This window comes from Coenobita brevimanus, chromosome 16, assembly GCF_032717465.1.
Source record: "Coenobita brevimanus isolate Jiangsu-jjx chromosome 16, ASM3271746v2, whole genome shotgun sequence".
In the NCBI taxonomy this organism is placed as follows: domain Eukaryota; kingdom Metazoa; phylum Arthropoda; class Malacostraca; order Decapoda; family Coenobitidae; genus Coenobita; species Coenobita brevimanus.
In genome coordinates, this window is record NC_136969.1 from 9,817,405 (window position 1) to 9,840,758 (window position 23,354).

A 23,354-nucleotide genomic window follows, 5' to 3' on the forward strand; every position below is an offset into this window, starting at 1 on the left:
TTTAAGTATCGAGACTATAAACAGGGAATTTTTAAACTAGTGAAATGGTCGGAGTCGTCCAAGTTTTCCACATTATTATTTAACATCTTCATAAATAACTGACCTTGTTCTCCTTTTGGTTGCAACCGTACAAGAACACAAAGTAAATAGTCGATAATTCTGAGGTTTAATTAATAGACGGATTGCTTTTTACCAGAGTGTTCTCATGGCTGTCGTTCACCGACCCAGAATCTCTACCATTACAAGTGGCATCATGGACTATCGATCAACGTCTAACTTTCACCCGTCCACCAGATCTTTTTCCCCGGAAGTTCTTACGGTAAACTTTCAGTGTCGACAACGCTCATGTAAAATACTACTGTAACACAGAGACACTGAGCTGCATATGTGAGAGATCTTGCATGATAATCTGTATTATTGTTACTGAATTCCCGCAAATTACCGACTCGCACATTACATAAGAGATGGTGCAAGATCTCATGATTCCTGTAGGTGAAGAGACGAGAAATTTATTAAGGAATATTCTGACTGGATGAAATTACCAGAATGGGACAAATTAAACCTGAATTCGTGTATCTGGACCTAAATGACACTGAAAAAAGTGAAGGACGGAAATGGTCTGGATGGACTGAAGTGTACTTGAATATACAATACAGTAAATACTTTTATTTTCCCGTAACTCTGATTAGTTTTTCATTATTTTGCAGCTTCTTTCACATAGGTCAGTGCCAGAGAAAGACAGTACTACAGGTCTACATCCTTCCCATAACACGTTTCATGACTAGCATCATATTCAAGTGTTGATCTATTGTTATCAGCCAGGGTTCAAGATGGGCAGATAAGAGTTTTAGGACAAGTGAGAGAGAAAAAAAAAGTATAGACAGTAGATTACTTAATTGTATCTAAACAGCTTTCTCTAATCTAAATAGACATAAGTGAGCCGGAATCTTAATCATTCTGAAAGATCTGAATGGACTTAAGTAATGCCAACATTACGCAACAACATGGTCGATCACCGCGGTTGTTTTCTTTAACCGAATGAAGTTAGCACAACTGATACTGGAAAACAAAATCTTATAATGTCCAGGTTCTGTTTTTTGTTTAATACATAAACATATAATCATGCTGTCAGAATGAAAAATGCATTGCCTGACAGTATATATTAATCAAAGTGACATTATTAGTCAACACTATACCGTACAATCATCTTGCCGCAGGTTACCGGACCCGCCACATCCGCTAGTGACAGCGAAGGAGTTAGTGGCACAGGTGGCATTTACAGTAGATAACCCCACGACGCCAGAGGACAAACGACCCACCATCGAGGGGACAACAGGGAACATTACCGAGATGCTGTCCACGATCATGAACTTCACATGAACTATTAATGCACATTTGCTTTAATACACTTTATGTTTGACTGGAAATATTTGGGTTTGATAAATAAAGGCTGGTTGATTGCACAAGTTGCCCTATGTTAGCAAAAATAAAATATGAATGCGAGCGGAACCTCTCGACTAATTTTTTTCTATGGAAAATGTTATATTATCATCAGAGGTGCTTAAATGACGTCCATCTGACAGATACACGTACTTGATATCCCCTGACAGGACTTGGGGCTTACTGCAAAGCGATGGGACTCGGACAGGCATGATGGGACTCATTACACGTGAGGTCAGTTCTATAGTTCGTTCATCTCAACTTAGCTCATATTTTCGTCCTCTTGCAGATTATACTACGAAGCTTGATGGCAGAAAATGACAATGTTACCCTTTCCCTCCTTTTCATATGACTGCTCTATCACTAGCGTCCTTTTCTAGTGCTAATCTCTTATTACAGGAGACATCTCAGTATGGAATGGTAATTTTGGGCCAAGTTATAACTAGAGTATGTATAGCATCTGTTAACCGAATGCGTATTGGCTTGGGGCATTTAGTAGCGTCTTTCTCACCTATAAGTTTTCAACATTTCTTTTTAACATTATTTTTCACTACGCATTTTTCTGCTTGTCATTAAAATTAGTTTCTGTTGACCTGCAGTTTATGTTATTTCATTATTTTCTTTTAACACGCAGCCATATCTTAGGTAGATTCCAAAGTTAAATTATCCTCCTACTGCTTTCATCATTGTACAGTACTCGTATTTTCCTGTACATAAATTTCGATCCTCATGTTTCGCATATACGGCATCTGAGCAAACATTTATTATTTTCTTTTTGTCAGTTTCCCTTTCAGATATTTAGCTCGCTGACAGTTGCTCCTGAAATAACAAGTCGTGATCAGTACAGTAAATATACTGAGTCAACAAAATGACTTGTGAGCCTCCTCACGAATTACTCATCACAGTATAACGTGGTACAGACCAATCTTTTATGGAATATATCCCGACATAGATTGTTGTACTGTTCTTCATTATAAATAATAAAAAAAAAAATACACTTCAGGAAGTGAAGTTTACTCCCGGGCCATTTTTCATGGATATAACCAGAAGCCAGTGGATAGACTACACTCCATTTGTGTTTATGGGAAATTCTCTAATTCTCGCTGCCCGTGGTCGACCTGAGGTGGACCCATGAGGCTTCCTGGTGCCTCTTAGACAAAAGGTTTAGGTGGCTGTGATGACAGCACTGTGGGCAGTATGTGCTTTGATGCTGCTTCTGTTTTTCTGCCTTCCCTCTCACATGCATGAACCACGCATGAAAGATACCAACACCTTCAACTGTTTACGAGTTCTTTTGCAAGAAGGTAACTAGTGACTGTCATGTTGTGGTTTACGCTGAGTAATTTTAGATTAACTTTGGAGGGACTCAGAGATTCAATTAAGTGGGAGCTGTTGAATTAATGTAGGCAGCATCCTGGCTTATTAATTTCCGACCTAGTCATTTTTTTTCTGTGAGAATACCAAAAGAGCCAGTTGTTTCACCGACATAGTTTCATGATGTTGAACAATTGTCTTGTGTTAGATGATGCTTAGTTTCATCTCGCTAATGACAGCTTACTGTAACCACTACTTTTATTTCACCAAAGCTGCCAGAAAAAGACCTTCAAATATTTTGGTGATCCATATCTTTTGCTTAACTAAATTTTGTTTTCCAGATTTAAAGAGAACTAAGAGTCGGTGGTGGTGGGATCGTGTGATGCTGGGGGTGTGGATGCTGATGATGGTGGTGCTGGCACAGGGCTACGTCGGCAATCTCATGTCCCTCATGGCAGTCATATATATAGACCAACCCTACCAGAGACTTGAGGACGTCCTTGGCAACTCTGATGTTGGGATAATTATTGTTCCATAAAATTTGATCATTAAATATATTGAGGTGAGTGGTTGTTTCTTCAGGATGATAAAAAATAAAGAGTATCTAATTGGCTGTCTATAATGCGATATTTTAATTGATATGCTGTTAGTTAATTGTGGCGTCAAAAAATGAAAATCATAAAAGTTTTGCATGAAATGATGATTAAACTCTACATGAAATCCATATCATAGCAGCAAGCTGCCCTAAGGTTCCGGCAATTTCTATCTTTTGAAAACTTTTTTTTTTTTTTTTTTAATCCATGTACAGTTTCTCAAACACTAGAAAGCAGCGAATTAATTAATCAGTAGGATCGATTATTCTGATAGGTAAATATGTTCCTGATGCTCTTTTCAGTCATTAACTCATGGGTCATCGGTAATTTTCATATGTTTGAAATATAATTAAATTTGTCTGCAAGATATTTACAGTACAAGTACTTTTCTTTTTCCAGTTACTAAAAAATCGTGTTCCAAATCTCATAAACATATACCGTAAAGTAGACAATTTTTGGTGGCCTTATTCTTTTCAGACTGCCACGTCAGGTCCACTGCATGAACTGGGGAAACTGATGGGGAGAAAACGGGTCGCCTACAACAAGTTCGTCAAATTACAAGACAGCATTGAGACCGTCATGCTTGCAGCCACTCACGTCATCTTTGACCTGCATCTCAACTATGTCAACTTGCTGTCCAAAAGCTTTTCTCTCACAGGTTGTAATATGATTGCTAAAATTACTGAAATTATGTATGTTTAATATATTTTTTGTTATCTGTATTTTAGAATGTATCAGTGCATCATGGTAGTACCAAGCCAACAACATATTAATATTTAATTGCTGTCATTCTAAAATAGCATGAAAACACACACACACACACACACACACACACACACACACACACACACACACACACACACACACAGAAGCTGCTGTTGAACTGGTAATATTACGTTAGCCATGAAATATATACTGGCTTTTACTAAGACTTTTCTTTACTGAGTATAATAGTCAGGTTATTTAAGTTAACAGAATTATTCTTTTGAGCTTACATGGATCATTAAGGAAGATACTCACTACGGATTGAATATTTCACTAGGGGAAGTTTTGAGAACTCCCTTTCACTACCCAGTCGTCTGTTAACAGTAAGAATAAATTAAATGTTATCAGGGCTCCTACGCCTGACAAACTGGTTAATTAAAGGACCATACTGAAGGAGAAAATAAAAGCCTTTACCCCTAAATGGTGCTTTCATTAAAATAAACTATATGAGTGGTGCTGGAGGAGTGAAGATGTTACGACTCCTCTTGTTACAATTTCCATTTGTAATTAATATTATCAGGGAGGAAAGAAAGACACTAAAACTGACGCATGTAACTGAAATGAGGATTTCAGGGACATACGACTGTAGACAAGAAGCAAGGTGGAAATTAACTAAAAGCGATTGTTGGGCAAATGTAAAACACTGTCTGTTATTTCAAAATAATAACCACCTTGTAAGTCCGTAAAAGGAACACATCAGTAGTTTTCTAATAATATATCTACGCTTTAGTATTAATAATATCTAGTAATTCTTTTTGCAGGTCGTTATGATTTTTACTTTTCACGGAGCATCTACGCAATAAATCATCCCTCTGGTCATGGTGACTCAGAAGAACAGCCTCTTTTTACCGAAGATTAATAAGTTGTAAGAGCCCCAGTTTAGTGAAATAAACAATAATGAACGACAAATAACAATAGTTGCAGAATAATCCTTAAAAAAAGAAATTAACACATATTTATAGTCTGGTCCGTTTCACAGTATGGTTTTCGGTATATGATAAATTTACATATAACCACACATACACACCCTGAGTGGAAGAACAGACGAAGGCTCAGTATTTCACGTTTCATTTTTCTTAGCGAGTTATTCTTCATATACAGACATATAAGTGTCTCTTTGTGGTTAGATCCTACACGTTGGTGGAATCAGGGCTGTACGATAGATGGATGAAGTACTCGGAACACAACTCCAGCATGTGCAAGAACCCACCGAGGATCATCACCGTCACCACCATTGTCTCACTGACCAGTCTTTGGGTAAGCCATGATAGTAACTTCCTTCATTACTGAAAATAGGGTAGATTTACCTCACTGTACCTACTATCTCCCTCAATCTGATATTGCATTTTATCATTACACCAAGACGATTTTATTCGGTTAACAAGAGATTCTATTTATCTGGGAGGCTGAACATAGCAATCATTAACCCTTTTACTACGAGAGTATTTAAATTTAAAAAAATAAATAAGTAACAAAATGCTTAATTGGAGTAAAGTGGTGAAAAACTTGAGTGTGTGTAATCAAGTAATGAGCATCTTTTAGTATCTCGTACGTAAATATGTACTGTATCACATTTAATTATGCAGGATTGTGTTTCGGATAAATATAAAAGACCACAATAAAACCTGCCTTTTATTAATACTAATCTGGCTACGTACTGTGGACACTATCCTACCCCCCATGGTCCCATGGTATATTGTGGGATTATAGTGAACTTGACTTCATATATGGTACACTTAAGTAGCCTATGATGACGTGTTAGGGCAGTTGTCGATGGGTGCCGGAGATACACACGAGTTATGGACAAAGTTTATGGATCTCCACATCGTCCTCCGAGAACTATTCTATTACTGACATTATCTGAGTGTAAGGGTAGATTAAACGTCAAGACAATGCAAGAGAATGGATAGTAAAAAATAATTCAATCCCTACCGTGGTCTCAAGATCAGTTCGAAATAAATAATTGTTTTAATAGGTCTTTTATAGACATATATATGTGACGTCGTAAGAACTGACTACCAGTGAAAAAGGGTTATTATTAGTTTAGTCCATTAATGAAAGGATTACTCAACTACATCCCGTATTAGCAATTTTCAGGGCATGTTTGCGGTGCTTGGGTATGGGTTCACAGTGACTGTGGTCGTGCTGGTGATGGAGCTGGTGTGTGATGGAGCCAGGTGGGGCCAATAGGGTCAGGTGGCCACCTAAGACACAGACAACTATCACCATCACTGACCACACACATCACCGTTATTGACAACGCTCTTCACATAAATTGCGTACTTCATTTTAAGTTAGATAAGGAAAGCAGTTCATGCCAATCACTTAAATTAATTCATAAATTAGAATTATATATAAAATTATACAAATGGCAAAGTATAAGAGTTGTCTCCAGTATCACTCAGGGCAGTGTATTCTCATGGGTATCACTTTTACCGCTTGTGTAAGGATATATATTAATAAAGTTTAGTGTTTTTTTTTTTTTTTTTCATAATCCACTGCCTATGGAGTGAAGTTAGTGACCTAAGTATACACGTGCAGCAAAATTATATTCTGCTTGACAATATCTTCTACCATCGAGGGTAGGAATATTTAGTCACACTTGTCTGTCTGTGTCTGTCTCTCCAGGGAATTATATAACACTAATGGGAGGATGATCATGAAAATATGTGGACATTTCCCCAGTAACCCAGTTGATCTACTTGCTTTAGTTGATCTGTCTAGCTGATCTGTTGGAGTAGGTAAACTGTCACAGGATAGTGGGAGGGGAGGGGGTGTTCACTGACTGATGTGGTGAGAGGGGAGGAGCGTTTACTGGGTGGTGCAGTGAGAGGGGAGGGTAAGGTACTGACTGCCTGGTGTGGTGAGAGGGAAGGGAAAGGTGTTCATCGTTTATATAAGGGCCTCAGGAGGCCGGTCAGCACTCAGACCTCAGCTGTTGGAGATCACATTCCAGCCTCACCTTCCCCTACTCATTGATTGTGAGTCATGTGGCACTGTGTTGCTGTTAGTCATATGGTACTGTATTAGTCATGTGGTGCAGTGCTGTTGTTAGTGATATGGTACCGTGTTAATGTTAGTGAAATAACACCATGTTGCTGTCGGTGATATAATAGTGTACCATGTTGCTGTAAGTGACATTGTACCGTGTTGTTATTAGTCATGAGGTAACGCGTTCCTGTTTGTCATGTTGTACCCCCACTGACAGAGCAAGGTATCTTTATCGGGGAGACGTTTATTAATTCTTTACCACCTTATACTCATAGCTATAGATGAAGATAGTGTCCACCCTTCTTATATTTTTTTATCCGTAAGTTTCAGCCACCGAACATGAAAGCACAGCGGTCGCCACAACCGACCTCTCTGACCGAACGAAACAACTTTGCGCGAAGGTAATTATTAAATTACCTTTTGACGTTTTTTGTGTTTATAGATCACTAAGTTTGAGACAGCATGAAAACACAGCGAATATCTCTTGGTCAAAAGGAACAAGCAAAACAAATTACCGGCTAGTGGCATCGGTATCTTTGGTTTTATGATTAGATTAGGGCATTTTTCTGTTGCTTTCAGACTTGCTTTAATTGTTTTAAGATCCATTTTTGCTTCCATACGCTTCGTTTTACCAGACAATCTTTTTTGCTTTAGACTTACTTGTTTTAAAATGTCTTTTTTGTTGAATAACGTGTTTGTTTGATTAGGCCTGTTTATTTTTTATTAATTTTTATTGTCCATTAGACATATTTTCCTTGCTTAGGTAGTTGGTGGGGACAGTTCATTTCTCCAAAGAGTAAGTGATGTTTGTGGTACCCATGGATCATTTTTCCTTCATAACCCGTAACACAGAGCCTGAGAGTGTGTGATAAAGTAGCCCGGTTGTGTCAGCTTACCTCTTTATAAGTACCAACCTGTCTTTTGCTTAGAGGTTTATTTCTGTTGCTCTGAGGTTTGTCTCTGTTGTTTACATTCTTTTCTGTTGCTTAGAGGTTTGTTTCTGTTGCATAGAGACTTATTTCTGCTGCTTAGAGATTTGATTCTGTTGCTTATAGGTGTGTTTCTCTTACTTAGATATTTGTTTCTGTTGCTCTGCGGTTCGTTTCTTTTTATAATTTTCTTGGGGGATGCTTTGATAATTGTTTTTGGTGCTTAAAGACTTGCATAAGGACTTGGTACTGTTGTTTCTTGACCAGTTTCGATCCACTCATATTGTTTGTACCCTATTGCTGTTTTATGCTCATACTTCATTAACCTGTTACATTTTCCCATACCTTTCATGGGGTGGAGAGATTACTAGGATGCTTCGTGTGTCTTTTTCGGGATGTGAAGCAGAGAACCAGTGAAAATCTAGGCACAGTCCATCCTAGGCAGACTTCAATTTACGATCGATATTGCAGACTTTCTTTTCTTCTCTCTTTTTTTTTTTTTTTTTTTTTTTAACGATGGGCCTTATTAGTAAAAAGATTATGGACTTTAAAAAATTGCCGAACAGTGCCTATGAATGAAAGATATTACACGCCTCCTGCCGTTCAGTACCCAAAACTTACTACCAGTATCCAAACCCCCTCTCAATATCCAAATATAGTTCAGGATTTTTATATATTGTCCCTACATTCAGAAGATATTTAACTCAAAAGAGGTTTCCAAACTCAATGACTTTTATAAATAGCCTTCATCAAAAACTTTGCTAATAACCTGGTACTTAATAAAATGTCCAGTAGCAACAGGAGTGAAGTGAAAGTAATGTCCCTTTTGCGTAGGACATAAACAAAAGTAACTACAAATCGTACGTCCTACACATGACGCAAAGTAACCAGGAGGATAAAGATCTATTTTATATTTAATTGTTCAATATCTCTCTTAGACAGAAAATGGAAACACAGTGGCCCTCACGCCCAACCTCCCTGACAGAACGCAACAACTTCATCTGGTTGTGGATGGGGGGCCTGTCTGCTCGTGCCATAGCTAGGGTAACCGGGTCTAGCGTCACCACTGTCTGCAGGTGGCTCAGGCGGTGGAAGCAGGAGGGACACGTTGAGAACAGGCACCGCACTGGCCGATCTAGTAAATGGAATAATTGCAAAGCAATTAACAGCTGTATTACAGCCTTCTATCCCATAGCATTGCACAATGATGAGTTATATTTATCAGAATCTCAGAGCAATACAAACAAATTTCCATTATCACGGTGAATACACCAGACAAGTACCCTGATCTGTACAGGTATTACTGAGTTTCACGTAAACGTAAAGTTGAAGTACTCATAATCAACATTCATTCAAAGTAACTTTGCAAACTCCTTCAGTTTTGAAACATTCCCTGCCAAACCAAACAAATGCTAACTAAACAGGAATCTTATATATGGCATCCGAGTGAAATGGTTCTCTGTATCAAGATCATGTATTGCCAACACATCACGTGCCATAATTTCGTTGTCGTTCGTAGAGAAAAACTAGCAAGAGACAAGGAAAAGATAAAGTTCTCTTTCATGTAAATTCATCTTGGTAAGAGAAGAAAAGTGTGATATCTGTGCTAAATATTATCTTTGTTACCCAAAGCTGAGCAGAGCAAACAGCTGAATGAAGTGAGGTAAGAGATGAGAGATCTCATTTGTGTTCTCAGTTATATGAGCTCTTAAGTAAGCATTTACATCCCAAAACCACGATTTCGTTGAGATTTTCAAGACACAACGTATTTAATAAGTACATGGCATAATGCTTACAACAGGTATTTAAGAACTTACTTTATACTGAGAAGCTATTGTTCATCTCTTTCAGAACGATGATGTATGTTGTCCTAGGTTAGGAAAGTTATGAACAATCTGTATTTCATGTGTCATACCAAATGTTCTTGTATTAGCTTTTTTCTCCTCGGAAAATTGGTATTACAGGCTTCAGACTTCTTTGTGCTTTTTCGATAGGTGATAAAGTAATTTTTTGTACTTGGCTAGAATTTTTAACCAGACTCTTTCATCTGCTTCATATTTAAAAGGTTTCCCAGGCGAAATTGATTTGATGTACACGAAATTAACGGAATAAAAACATATTTCTAAACAGTGTAAGTATTTTTGTTACATAACGGTGTAGGAGTAATATGCTGTGGCATAAATATTAATGTGTAATGAATATCATAATAAAAATACAACACTGAATAAAGTCCATTTTCATTCGAATATCATGTCAGGAAACTTATCAGACACCCTGACGTACGTTTTGGTAACAGTGCTTGGAAGATGAGGGAAGTCTGAGTTTCGTATGACAGTTTTGTATTTACGGATACACATGACCTGGGAGGAAATACAACTAAGTAACTTTCCTCATCCAGGAAATGTTCATCAACGTGAAGAAGATAAAGATGAACTCGCATAAACCACAGATCGAGTTTGCTTCCTGGTTGTTGGTCAGGATTTGACTTCACAAACTTATGATCAACTCCCTCTCCTAACTGGGGTTTGCTTTTGCGGCATATATCAAAAATTTTCTCCTACCTCTTGTTCTCAAAAAACAAATCTCCAGGTCATGAGAGAAAAATTATGGTTATTGTTTTTTCCTCAAAGAGCGGATAAAAAAAGATGAGTGCTGAATTATGTCTGTTATTCCTGATGCAAAATATTTACCCTGATGCAGGAGGAGGAGCAGATATACAGTTTCTTAGTGGCCTAAGAAGTGTTATTGTGAAAGTTTGTTTAAGAAATAAATCCGGTGGTGGTGGAGGTGTGCGACAGTGCTCGTAACATATTTCGGCAGTGGTAGAGGCATTACGTAGGTGTCGTGACGTGTGGTGGTGGCGGACGTGTGCTGTGGTGGTCGTGACGTGTGGTGGCGGTGGAGGTGTGTGGTGTTGGTCGTGACGTGACTCGGTGGTGGTGTTGGTGGTATGATGTCGACTACTGCGAGGATACTATGGCTCGGCCTGGGGGCCACCTGCCTCCTGGTCCATGCTCGCCTACATCACATCACAGGCATGCAGACTGAAGTACAGGGAAAAAAAAAAAAAAAACGTTTCATTTTGATCTAAGCTGTTATATGAGCATCATCAAATATCAAGTTATTTTGTTGTATTTAATTATTTCAGTTGATTGCTTTTTACGATGTCAAGAAAGAGGTACTCAAAATTCTGATTAATAATGGATTATCGGATGTTTCAAGCCACAGCAACCCTAGGGAGCTGTGATCTTTTGAAGGTTTGCTTATCCATAACTACACAGTTACTCGTAGTTAGAGTTTCTGATTTAACTGAGCTATAACATACAACGAACATTAACTATGAAACCTAAACCCGCCAATTAGTAATCACTGATTGACAACTTAATTCTTTCCGTACTTTTTCCGCTGTGTTACTTTTTTTTTTTTTTTAATATTTTGGCTACAGGCAGTTTTAAGCAGAATAGAGAAGACATTGGTACATAAAGAATTGATTTTGGTGCATATTGCCAGACAAATACGCCAGGACTTGTACTAAAAACAGTACTGTACAAGTGTGCTTTTATCCACCCTCGTATTAGCCACGAGCATAGCATCAATGGACAGCCGCCTGCCACTGGATGACATGTTGGCCACAGAGCGGTGTTCTCACTTTTCTGTCCTACTGCTGACAGATGGCTCCCCATGGGCGATATCCATGACGCAAGTAAGCATGACAATAATGTAAAAATTGCTTGGAGCGTCAACAGAAGAGGCTGATAGGGTCAAGCTAGACATTAGGTCAGTTTCTCCTTTACGATACAAGTATTCACATTTTCGGCTTTAATTCACTGTGCTACTGAACTAGATAAGCCAAAGTCTGCCCAAAGTCAATCAAAATTGTGGTAGTTGCAGCTAATATGTTTAATTTATTGTTCGAGTTATGCTTATTGCTGCTTCAACTGTGAAGAATGGGAAGGGTTTATCATTTTGTGTTCTCTTTCAGGACCTAGCACACGTATATGTTCCTTGGGGAGTTGGAGTGTTTGAGGTGAAGACTAGTGAACAAAACACCAGCATGACATACGAACAGCTCTCACAGACTATAGCCACAGCTCGAGAGGTATGTGGCCACGGCATGTAAATGAATTAGGGTGAAGAAACTTCTCTGGAGGCAATAATTCAGAGTTCTTTGAAAATATTCACGCATAAAAAACCAAAAAACCGCTAATTAATAATATTCCTGTAGACACCTTTCTTTTCCCTTTTGCCTGCTGTAGCCGGCATGAAACAGAAAAGACGTCCTCAGGCTGAAGGAACCAGACAAAAAAGTTTATTCATCAAGTATTCCTACGAGGTAGCATTATGTACTCAGAAGTATACTTGGCCCACAACCGAGATATCCATGTTACAATTCCTGGACCACCGACGAGAACTTAGGGTGACGACACATCAGGGACTTAAGCAAAGCCAGGATTTTACAAAATATATGATGAGTGTAAATTATTGTCAAGGGGGAGTATTATGGTCTTTTCGCTGTCAGACGATTATTCATGTTGGCACCATTACTTTCGTGATTATATTCTTGTTGGTATTAGGTTCCTGATATTTATGTATGCACGATTAGTTTTGTGATATTATTCGTGTTCGCACCGTTAGGTTCGTCACATTTTTTATGTTGGCACCGTTAGCTTTGCGATATAATTCATGTTGGCACTATTAGTTTCTTGATATTATTCATGTTGGCACCATTAGTTTGGTGATGCGTTGTGGTGCGTGACGATGGTGGTGGTGAGCGATGACCCAGCCTTCCTCGCCGCCTTTGCTGAGTCCTCCTTCAAGAGCCACCTCCTGCTTGTCAAAAAAACAAAGTTGCTCGTATTCACTCGCATCCCTCTCCTCCAACTCCAGAACCTTCCCCACCTTCACAGGACTCTCTCACGAACCACTTCTCTCGTTGCTGTTGTGGATGATACCTTGCCAGTCTTCAGGTAACGAATATTATCCGTATACAGTTGCCAATATAAATACTGATCCATTTTAAGTATCGAGGGTATAAACAATGAGTTTTGAAACCCAGTGAAATGGTCGGAGCCTTTCAAGTTTTCCACGTTATTATTTAACATATTCATAAATAACCGAGTATGTGATCCTATTGGTTGCAACCGTACCAGAACACAAAGTAAATATCGATAATTCTGAGTATTAATTAACGGACGGATTGCTTTTTTATCAACAGAACCAAAGTGTTCTCATGGCTGCCGTTCACCGACCCAGAGTCCTCACCAATACAAGTGGCGTCATGGACTATTGATCAACGTTTAACTTTCACCTATCCACCAGATCTTTTCCCCAAGAAGTTCTGACGGTAAACATTGTGTGTCGACAACGATCCTGTAAAACACTGCTGTAACACAGAGACACTGAACTGCATACATGAGAAATCTTGCATGGTAACGTGTCTTATTACTACATTCCCGGAAATTACCGACTCGCACACTACATAAGAGATGATGCAAGATCTCATGATTCCTACAAGGGAAGAGACGATAAATAAATAAATATTGTGAAAGGATGAAATTACCAAAATGGGAAAAAAACTAAACCTGAATTCGTGTATTTGGACCTAAATGACACCGAACCAACGTCAGCGACCTAAATGGTCTATATGGACTGAAGTGTGCTTGAATATATAATAACTACTTTTTCTCTTACCGTAACTATGACCAGTCGTTCGTCGTTTTGCAGCTTGTTTCACATAGGTCTTTGGCAGAAAAAAAAAAAAACAATACTACAGCTCTACATCCTTCCCATATCACCTTTCATGACTAGCATCATATTCGAGTGTTGATCTGTTGTTATAACTCAGGAATCAAGATGAGCAAATGAGAGTTTCAGGACCTGTTATAGAGAGAAAAAAAAAGTATAGACAGTAGCTTACCTAATTGTAAATAAAGAGCTTTCTCGAATCTAAATAGACTTAACTAACCATGAATGTTAATCATTCTGAACGATCTGTATGGCTAGGCTATGCCAGCATTACGCAAGAACATGCTGGATCACCGTGGTTGTTTTATTTAACTGGAGAAAGTTAGCACAACTGATAGTGGAAAACAAAAGCTTATAATGTCCAGGTTCTGTTTTGTGTGTAATACACAAACATATAATCATGCCGTCAGACTGAAAAATGCATTGCCTGAGAGAATATAATTAATCCAAGTGACACTACTAGTGAACACTATACCGTACACCATCTTGCCGCAGGTTCCCACACCGGCCACACGTGCTAGTGACAGCAGAGGAGTTAGTGGCACAGGTGGCATTTACAGTAGATGACCCCACGGCACCAGAGGGCAAACGACTCACCTTCGGGGGGATGGCGGGGAACGTTATGGAGATGCTGTCCACGATCATGAACTTCACGTGAGCTGTTAATGTGCATTTGGTTTAATACACTCTATGTTTGACTGGAAATATTTGGCTTTGATAAATAAATTCTGGTTGATTGCACAACTTGCTCTAAGTTAGCAAAAATAAAATATGAATGTGAACGTATCCTCTCGACTTATTTTTTGATATGGATAATAATACATTATCATCAAAGGTGCTTAAATCACGTCCCTCTGACAGATACACCTACGTGAGATCCCCTGACAGGACTTGGGGCTTACTGCAGAGCGATGGGACTTGGACAGGAATGATGGGACTTATTACACGTGAGGTCAGTTCTATAGTTCGTGTACCTCAACTTGGCTCAGATTTTCGTCCTTTTGCAGATTATACTACGAAGCTCGGTGGCAGAAAAAGACAATGTTAGCCCTTCCGTCCTTTTAATAAGACTGCTCGCCCATTAGCGTCCTTTTCTAGTACTAATATCTTATTGCAGCAAACTTCTCAATATGGAATGTCAATTTTGGGCCAAGTTAGAACTAGAGTATATATAGCATCTGTGCACCTAATACTCTCTGGCTTAGGGCACGTAGTAGCGTCTTTCTCACCTATAAATTTTGAACATTTCCTTTTAACATTATTTTTCGCTCGCTCCGGATGTTTTATACTTGTTACTATAACCAGTTTCTGTTGACCTGCAATTTATGATATTGTATTATTATTATTATTTTCTACAAGCAGCCGTATCTTAGGTAGATTCCAGAGTTTAATTATCCTCACGGCTTTCAGCATTGTACTGTAGTTGTACTTTCTCGTACATAAAATTCGAACCTCATGTTTCGCATAGACATCAACTGGTCAAACTTTTTTTTTTTTTGTCAGTTTCCCTTTCAGATATTTAGCTCGCTGACAATTTCTCTTGAAATAACAAAACGTGATCAATGCAGTAAATACATTGAGTCAAGAAAACGATTTGTGAGCCTTCTCACGAATTACTCATCGTAGTATGACGTGACAACGGCCAATCTTTTATAGAATATATCCCGACATATATTGTTCTACTGTTCTTTCCTATATTTTATAAAAACACATTTCAGGAAGTGGAGTTTACTCCCGGACCATTTCTCTTGGATATAATCAGAAGCCAGTGGATAGACTACTCTCCATTTGTGTTTATGGGAAATTATCTAATTCTCGCTACGCGTGGTCTACCTGAGGTGGACCCGTGGGGCTTCCTGCTGCCTCTTAGACCAAAGGTTTGGGTGGCTGTGCTGACAACACTGTGGACAGTATGCGCTGTAATGCTGCTTCTGCCTTTCTACCTTCCCACTCATATGAAAGAACCACGCATGACCGATGCCAACACCTTCAATTGTGTGCGAGTTCTTTTGCAAGAAGGTAACCAGTGTTTGCTATGTTGTGGTTTACACTGAGTAAATTTAGATTGACTTTGGAGCGACTTTGAGAGATTAGATTATGTCGGAACGGCTGAGTTAATGGAGTCATCATTCAGGTTTATTATCTTCTGAATTAGTCAATCTCTCTTTGTGAGAATATGAAAAGATCCAGTTGTTTCGCCCACAAAGTTTCACTGTGCTCAACCATTGTCTTGTGTTAGATGATGCTTAATTTCATTTCACAAGTGGCAGCTTACTGTAACCACTACTTTTATTTCAACAAAACTGATAGAAACAGGCCATCAAATATTTTGGTGATCCATATCTTTTTCTTGCCTAAATTCTGCCTTCCAGATATAAAGAGTACTAAAAGTCGGTGGTGGTGGGATCGTGTGATACTGGGGGTGTGGATGCTGATGATAATGGTGCTGACACAGGGCTACGTCGGCAACCTCATGTCCCTCCTGGCAGTCAGATACATAGACCAACCCTATCAGAGACTTGAGGACGTCCTTGACAACTCTGATGTTGGGATAATTGTTGTTCCAGACACTTTGATCATTAAATATATTGAAGTGAGTGGTTGTTTCTTCAGTATAATAAAAAATTAAGCGTATCTAATTGGCTGTCTATAATGCCATACTTATTTGATATGCTCTTAGTTAACTGTGGCGTCAAAAAAACAAGCATATCAGTTTTGCCTGAAATGATTAAACTATTCTTCAAATTCATATCATAGTAAGAGCCTGCCCTAAGGTTACAGCACTTTCTGTCTATTAAAAACGTTTTTTTTTTCTTTTTTGCCATATACAATTTCTCAAACACTGTAAAGCAGCAAATTAATTTATGAGTTGGATCAATGATTTGGATAGGTAATTAAGTTCCTGATGCTATTTTCAGTCATTAACTAATGGGTCATCGGTAATTTTGATATGTTTGATTTATAACCAAAATGTTCTGCAAGATATGTACATGTACCTTTTATTTTATTTTATTTTATTTTTGAAATACTAAAAACTCGTGTTTCCAAATCCCATAAATGGATATCGTAAAATAGAAAATTTTTGACACCCTTATCCTTTTCAGACTGCCACATCAGGACCACTTCATGAACTGGGGAAACTCTTGGGGACAAACCGGGTCACCTACAACAAGTTCATCGAATTACAAAACAGGATGGAGACCGTCGTGCGCGCTGCCACTCACGTTATCTTTGACGGGAATGTGAACTTTATCAACTTGCTGCCCAAAAGCTTTTCTCTTACAGGTTGTAATATGATTACTAAAGTTACTGAAATTATGTATGTTTAATATATTTTTAGTTATCTGTATTTTAGAATGTATCAGTGTATCATAGCAGTGCCAAGCCAACGCCATAATAATATTTAATTGCTGTCATTCTAAAATAGCATACACACACACACACACACACACACACACACACACACACACACACACACACACACACACACACACACAAACACACACACACACACACACACACACACACACACACACACACACACACACACACACACACACACACACACAAGCTGCTGTTGAACTGGTCATGTCACGTTAGTCATGGAATATAAACTGGCTTTCACTAAGACTTTTCTTTACTGAGTAAAATAATAAGGTTATTTATGTTAACAGAATTATTGTTTTGAATTTGTATGGATCATTAAGGAAGATACTCACTACGGACTGAATATTTCACGAGGGGAAGTTTTGAGAACTCCCCTTCCCTTCCCATCATCTGTCATCAGTTGGAATTGATTAAAGCCGCGTTTTTGTCGTCCAAGATGATGGGTCGGATTCGAAGCCATCTCAGGTGAAACTAAGCTGCCCCGTTTTTGTCGGCCCAAGCATTTGTCATCGAAACCAAGACCGTCTTCGTATCTCACCCAAGCGTTGTCGGGAGCAGTCTTGGTGTAGTTTGGTGAGAGTGAGATTTTCCAGCAAGGACACGTAAATGATAATTATCCTGAAATTAGCACTATGCACATAAAACTAGGATGCAGGTGCCTAATATTAACGATATATAGAGCCAATTCAGCACAAATAAGGGCTACATGTAAGTTGCATATTCGTCAGATCTTCTTCGCCGAATCTCTCTGTTTACTTTGCGACTGGCACGTAATTTTTCGGTTCTACATATCCTGGACTGTTTCTGCGGACAGAAACCAAGCGCCCCAAGACGCGCTTCGAATCCCAAGCTCCAGCTTGGACGACAGAAACACGGCTTATATGTTATCAGGGCTTCTACGCCTGACAAACTGGTTCATTAAAGGACCATACTGAGGGAGAAAATAAAAGCCTTTACCTCTAAATTGTGCTTTTATTAAAATAAACTATTTGAGTAGTGCTGGAGCAGTGAAGGTGGTACGACTCCTCTTGTTACAATTTCCACTTGAAAGAAAATAATGTCAGGAAGCAGAGAAAGACATTGACACTGACGCATATAACAGAAATGAGGAGTTCAGGGACAAACGACTGTTGACAAGAGGCAAGGTGGTTATTAATTAAAAACGATTTTTAGGCAAATATGAAACACTGCCTGGCATTTCAAAATAAGAAGCATCATGTAAGTCCGTAAAAGAAACACTTCAGTAGTTTACTAATAATATATCTACGCTTATGAATTAATAATACCTAGTAATTCTTTTTGCAGGTCGTTGTGATTTTTACCTTTCACGGAGCGTCTACGCAACCACCCCTCTGGCCATGGTGACTCAGAAAAACAGCCTCTTTTTACCGAGGATTAATAAGTTGTAAGTGCCTCAGGTTATTAAAATAAGCAGTAATGAACGACAAATAACAATAGTTGCAGAATAATCCTTAAAAATAGAAATAAACGTAACAGTTATTTAAAATCTGGTCTGTTTCACAGTATGGTTTTGGGTATATGATAAATTTACATATGTACATACATACACACCCTGAGATGACTTGGAAGAACAGACGAGAGCTCAGTATTTCACCTTTAATTTTTCTTAGCGAGTTATTCTTCACTTACAGACATATAAACATCTCTTTTTGTGGTTAGATCGTACACGTTGGTGGAATCAGGGTTGTACGATAGATGGATGAAGTACTCAGAACACAACTCCAGCATGTGCAAGAACCCATCCAGGGTCATCACTGTCACCACCATTCTCTCACTCACCAGTCTTTGGGTAAGCCATGATAGTAACTTCCTTACTGAAAATAGGATGGATTTACCTCACTGGACCTTTTATCCCCCTCAATCTGATATTGCATTTTATCATTACACCCAGATGATTTTCTTCGGTTCAAGAGATTTTTTTTTTTTTTTTTTATCTGGGAGGCTGAACATAGCTTTTATTAACCCTTTTACTACGACAGTGAGCAAGCTTAAGAAAATAAATAACAAAATACTTCACTGGAGTAAAGTGGTGAAAAACTTGGGTGTATGGAATCGAGTAATTAGCATCTTTCAATATCTCGTAGGTAAATATGTACTGTGTCACATTTAATTATTCAGGTAGGTATTTCGGACAAAAATAAAAGACTACAGTATAATTTGCCTTTTATAATTACGAATATGTCCACGTCCTTTACACACTACCCCCACATCTTCCCATTGCTTATTGTGGGATCATAGTGAACTTGACTTCATATCTGGTACACTGAAATAACCTATGCTGAAGTGTTATGGCAGTTGTCTGTGGGTGCTGGATAGACACAGAAGTTATGGACAAAGTTTATGAATCTCCACATCATCCTCCGAGAACTAGTCTATACTGTCATTATCTGAGTGTCTATCTATTTATCTATTGCCAGGCGCCTCAATCTCGCTCGGGGTGGCCACAAACAAATCGCCTCCACGTCGCCCTGTTCCCCGCCATTTCACTGCCCTGCTCCCAACTCACACACCCCTCTCTCATATACCTCTCCACACTATTCCCCCATCTCATCCTCGGCCTCCCCCTCCCTCTCCCTCCCTCCACCTCACTCACACACACTCTCTTCGTCAGTCTTTCACCCTCCTTCTTCTCCACATGGCCAAACCACCTCAGTGTATTCCTCCTAACGCTTCCTATCAAATCCACATCCACACCACAACGTTCCTTTATGTCCTCATTCGTCAGCCTGTCTCTCCATGTGCATCCACAGGCTCCTCTTAAATAACTCATTTCCACTGCTCTCACTCTTGACTTGCGTCCTTCCAGCAACGTCCAAGCTTCACCTTCATACGTTAGAGTTGGTATCACAATACTGTCATGTGGTAACTTTTTCACTTCCATGCTCACTTCCCTGTTTCTTATCACTGCTTTCAAGGAACCAGCAACTTTTCTTCCCTGCTGTACCCTTACAAGCACTTCACCCTCCAAACCTCCATCCTTACTCATCACACTACCTAAGTACTTAAACGTACTCACATTATCCAATTCCTCACCATTCAACCTCACTGTACATTCACTGTACATTCACTGACAGTGACTGACTTCACCTCTCTCAAAGACCGTCACTTTACTCTTCCCTACATTCACCTTTAGATTCCGTTTCTTACACACTCAACTAAATTCATCCACCAAGCCTTGCAGTTCTCCTTCGTCTTCACTCAACAACACAGTATCATCTGCAAACAACAGGGCAGGGAGTTTCCAAACACTACCCTCTCTCACCAGGGCCACTCCAACATCCACTACCCTACCTTGTACCTCTTTTATTACTCCATCCTTGTACAGATTGAACAACCATGGAGACATGACACATCCCTGTTTCAACCCAACCTTCAAAGAGCAAAATTCACTCAGTTGACCATCCTCATGCACTGCAGCCTTAGCACAATCATACATAATCTTCACAGCATTCAACAGCTTCCCATCTACTCCATATATTCTTAATACTTTCCACAATCCTAGTCTGTCCACCCTGTCATATGCTTTCTTCAAATCCATGAAAGCCGCATACAACTTGTATCCCTTCTCTAGAAACTTTTCCACTAAAGATCTAAGAATGAATATCTGATCTACACAACCTCTTCCCTTCCCAAAGCCTCCCTGTTCTTCTCCAACTAACCCCTCTGTTATTTCCCCAACTCTTGTCAGTAAGTATCCCACCATACACTTTTCCTATTATACTAAGAAGACAAATGCCCCTATGATTACCACACACTTCTTTTTCCCCTTTTCCTTTGTCTATCTATCTATATACCTAGGCTGCTTCCCCCAAGGAAAGGGAGTCAGCCGAGACAGGACGACACACTCCCCATTTACTCATCCTTTCAAACACATTCATTCGCATCTTAGCCCCAAAGGGGAGAACGGACAGATCCTCACAGCACCACACCGCACAAGGGTCAACTGCGCAATGCAATCAGTGACATCTGCAGCAGGGCCCGACAGCAGAACTGGTTTACCCCTGCCACATCATAACAGACCCATCCCCTTACCCGCACCTGACCTGACTAGCTGATCAGACCAAATGAGGGAGAATATCCCCTCAGGGCTGCGTCATCACTTATTCATTCACAATTTCTCTCCATTTATTTCTGTCACGCACAGCCACTCTTTCTTGCTCAACAGACATCCCTCTCGCATCCAGCGCTCTCTTCACACTGTCCCTCCATCCTATTCGTGGTCTTCCTCTCAGCCTTACACCTCTCACATCAGATCTAGTTATCTTTTTCACCAATCGCTCATTATCCATTCTCTCCATATGCCCAAACCATCGCAACACCCTCTGCTCAACTCTACCAGCCATCTCCCGAACAACTCCAGTTCTCCTTCGCACTTCATCATTTCGCACCCGATCCATGCGCGTCACTCCACACATACTCCTCAGACACCTCATCTCCATTACATTCAAACTTTTCCTCTCTGCTACACCCATATTCCATGTTTCAGCCCTATATAACGCAGTCGGTACCACAACACCCTCATACAGCCTTCTCTTTACATCCATTCTAAGTGATCGACATTTAGACACTTTTTTCATTCCTCCCAGCACCTTTCCTACTTCATTTATTCTAAACTTCACTTCTGCATCTATTCTTCCATCCACAGCAACATGTGACCCTAGATATTTAAAACAATCTACATCCTCAAGCAACTCACCATTCAAAACTATATTCATCCCCCTACCATCTATCAACCTCGTACACTTCATCACTTTACTCTTATTCTCATTTACTTTCAATTTCCTCCTTTCACACACCCTTCCAAACTCCTCTACCAACTGTCTCAATCTCTCCTCTGAATCAGTCACCAGTGCAGTATCATCTGCAAACAGCAGCTGCTTCAGATTCCACTCTCCACCATCAACATTCACCAGACTCAGACCTCCACCTAAAACTCTTGCATTCACCTCCCTTACAACACCATCCATGTAAATATTAAACAACCAAGGCGACATCACACATCCCTGTCGCAGCCCAACTCTCACGGGAAACCAATCACTCACAGCATTTCCCACTCTTGCACACGCTCTACTATTTACATAAAAACTTTTCACCCCTTTTAGTAACCTACCATCAAGTCCATACAATCTTAAAACAGTCCACAAAGCCTCCCTATCAGTTCTATCATACGCTTTCTCTAAATCCATAAATGCCCAGAACACATCCTTGCCTTTCGCTAAATACTTTTCACACACTTGTCTCACAGTAAACACCTGATCAATGCATCCCCTCCCTCTCCTAAAGCCACACTGCTCATCACCAATCACTCCCTCTGTACCCTCTCTAACTCTCATAATTAACACTCTATCATACACCTTACCTACAACACTCAAGAGACTTATACCTCTAAAGCTAGTACATTCATACTTATCACCTTTGCCTTTATACAACGGGACCATACAAGCACTTGCCCAGTCAATTGGCACCATACCTTTCTCAAAGCACACATTCAACAATCTTACTAACCAGTCAACAGTAGTCACTCCACCACCCTTCGGGCATTCCACAGCACACCCATCCATACCTGCAGCTTTCCCTGTTTTCATCTCCTTTACTGCCTTCTCCACTTCCTCCTTCGTGATCAAAGAATCATTCAACTCTCCCAACACATTTATTCCTTGCACCCTTCCATCCGCCACAATCTCACCCACCCTTTCCTCCTCTACATTTAACAATCTTTCAAAATACTCTGCCCATCTCTTCCTTACTGCATCCATCTCAATTAACATCCTTCCATCCTCTGCTTTTACTCGTTCTTCCTTCCCAGACTCTCCCTTTCGCACCCTTTTCACCTCCTTCCAAAACATTTTCTTATTCTGTTGAAAATTCTCTGTCAGCCGCCTACCCCACCTCTCATCTGCTGCCACTTTAGCATCACGCACAGCCCTTCTCGCTCTATTCCTCCTTTCCTTATACCTTTCATATGACATCTCATCCTTCCTCTGCAGCCACACTTCATATGCACGTCTCTTCTCAGCCACAGCCATACTTACTTCCTCGCACCACCATTCACTTCCATTTCTTACACCACCACCCACACGTCTCACACCACACACCTCTTCTGCATGCCCCACCACAGCACTCTTAAATACCTGACTTCCAATCCTCCAGAACTCTACCTTCCTCCCAG

The 23,354-nt window shown here is 39.7% G+C and overlaps 3 protein-coding genes across 4 annotated transcripts in view; all 3 read left to right on the plus strand.

The window, feature by feature from the left end:
- The window catches only part of LOC145391053 (uncharacterized), a 47,596-nt gene that overhangs the window by 18,688 nt on the left and 5,554 nt on the right, over positions 1-23,354 (plus strand). The window contains exons 1-3 of one of the 2 annotated variants that reach the window (XM_080265785.1): positions 16,946-17,062; positions 18,470-18,569; positions 18,845-18,974. In XM_080265785.1, the coding sequence (XP_080121911.1) occupies positions 16,972-17,062; positions 18,470-18,569; positions 18,845-18,974 (321 nt within the window). In that variant the 5' untranslated portion in view covers positions 16,946-16,971. Of the gene's footprint in view, positions 1-16,945; positions 17,063-18,469; positions 18,570-18,844; positions 18,975-23,354 lie in introns of those variants that run through there. The other variant, XM_080265786.1, reaches the window with a different exon arrangement.
- Positions 274-16,907, plus strand: LOC145390859 (putative glutamate receptor). Its single transcript, XM_080265599.1, has 6 exons — positions 274-319; positions 14,273-14,431; positions 14,639-14,729; positions 15,496-15,796; positions 16,150-16,377; positions 16,882-16,907. The coding sequence occupies exons 2-6, from the start codon at positions 14,385-14,387 to the stop codon at positions 16,905-16,907; spliced, it is 693 nt and encodes a 230-aa protein (XP_080121725.1). The 5' UTR covers positions 274-319; positions 14,273-14,384.
- On the plus strand, positions 11,585-13,374 carry LOC145390858 (uncharacterized). The gene is made up of 4 exons (XM_080265598.1): positions 11,585-11,735; positions 12,015-12,131; positions 12,764-12,999; positions 13,248-13,374. Exons 1-4 carry the CDS (start codon positions 11,628-11,630, stop codon positions 13,372-13,374), a joined length of 588 nt encoding a protein of 195 aa, XP_080121724.1. The 5' UTR covers positions 11,585-11,627.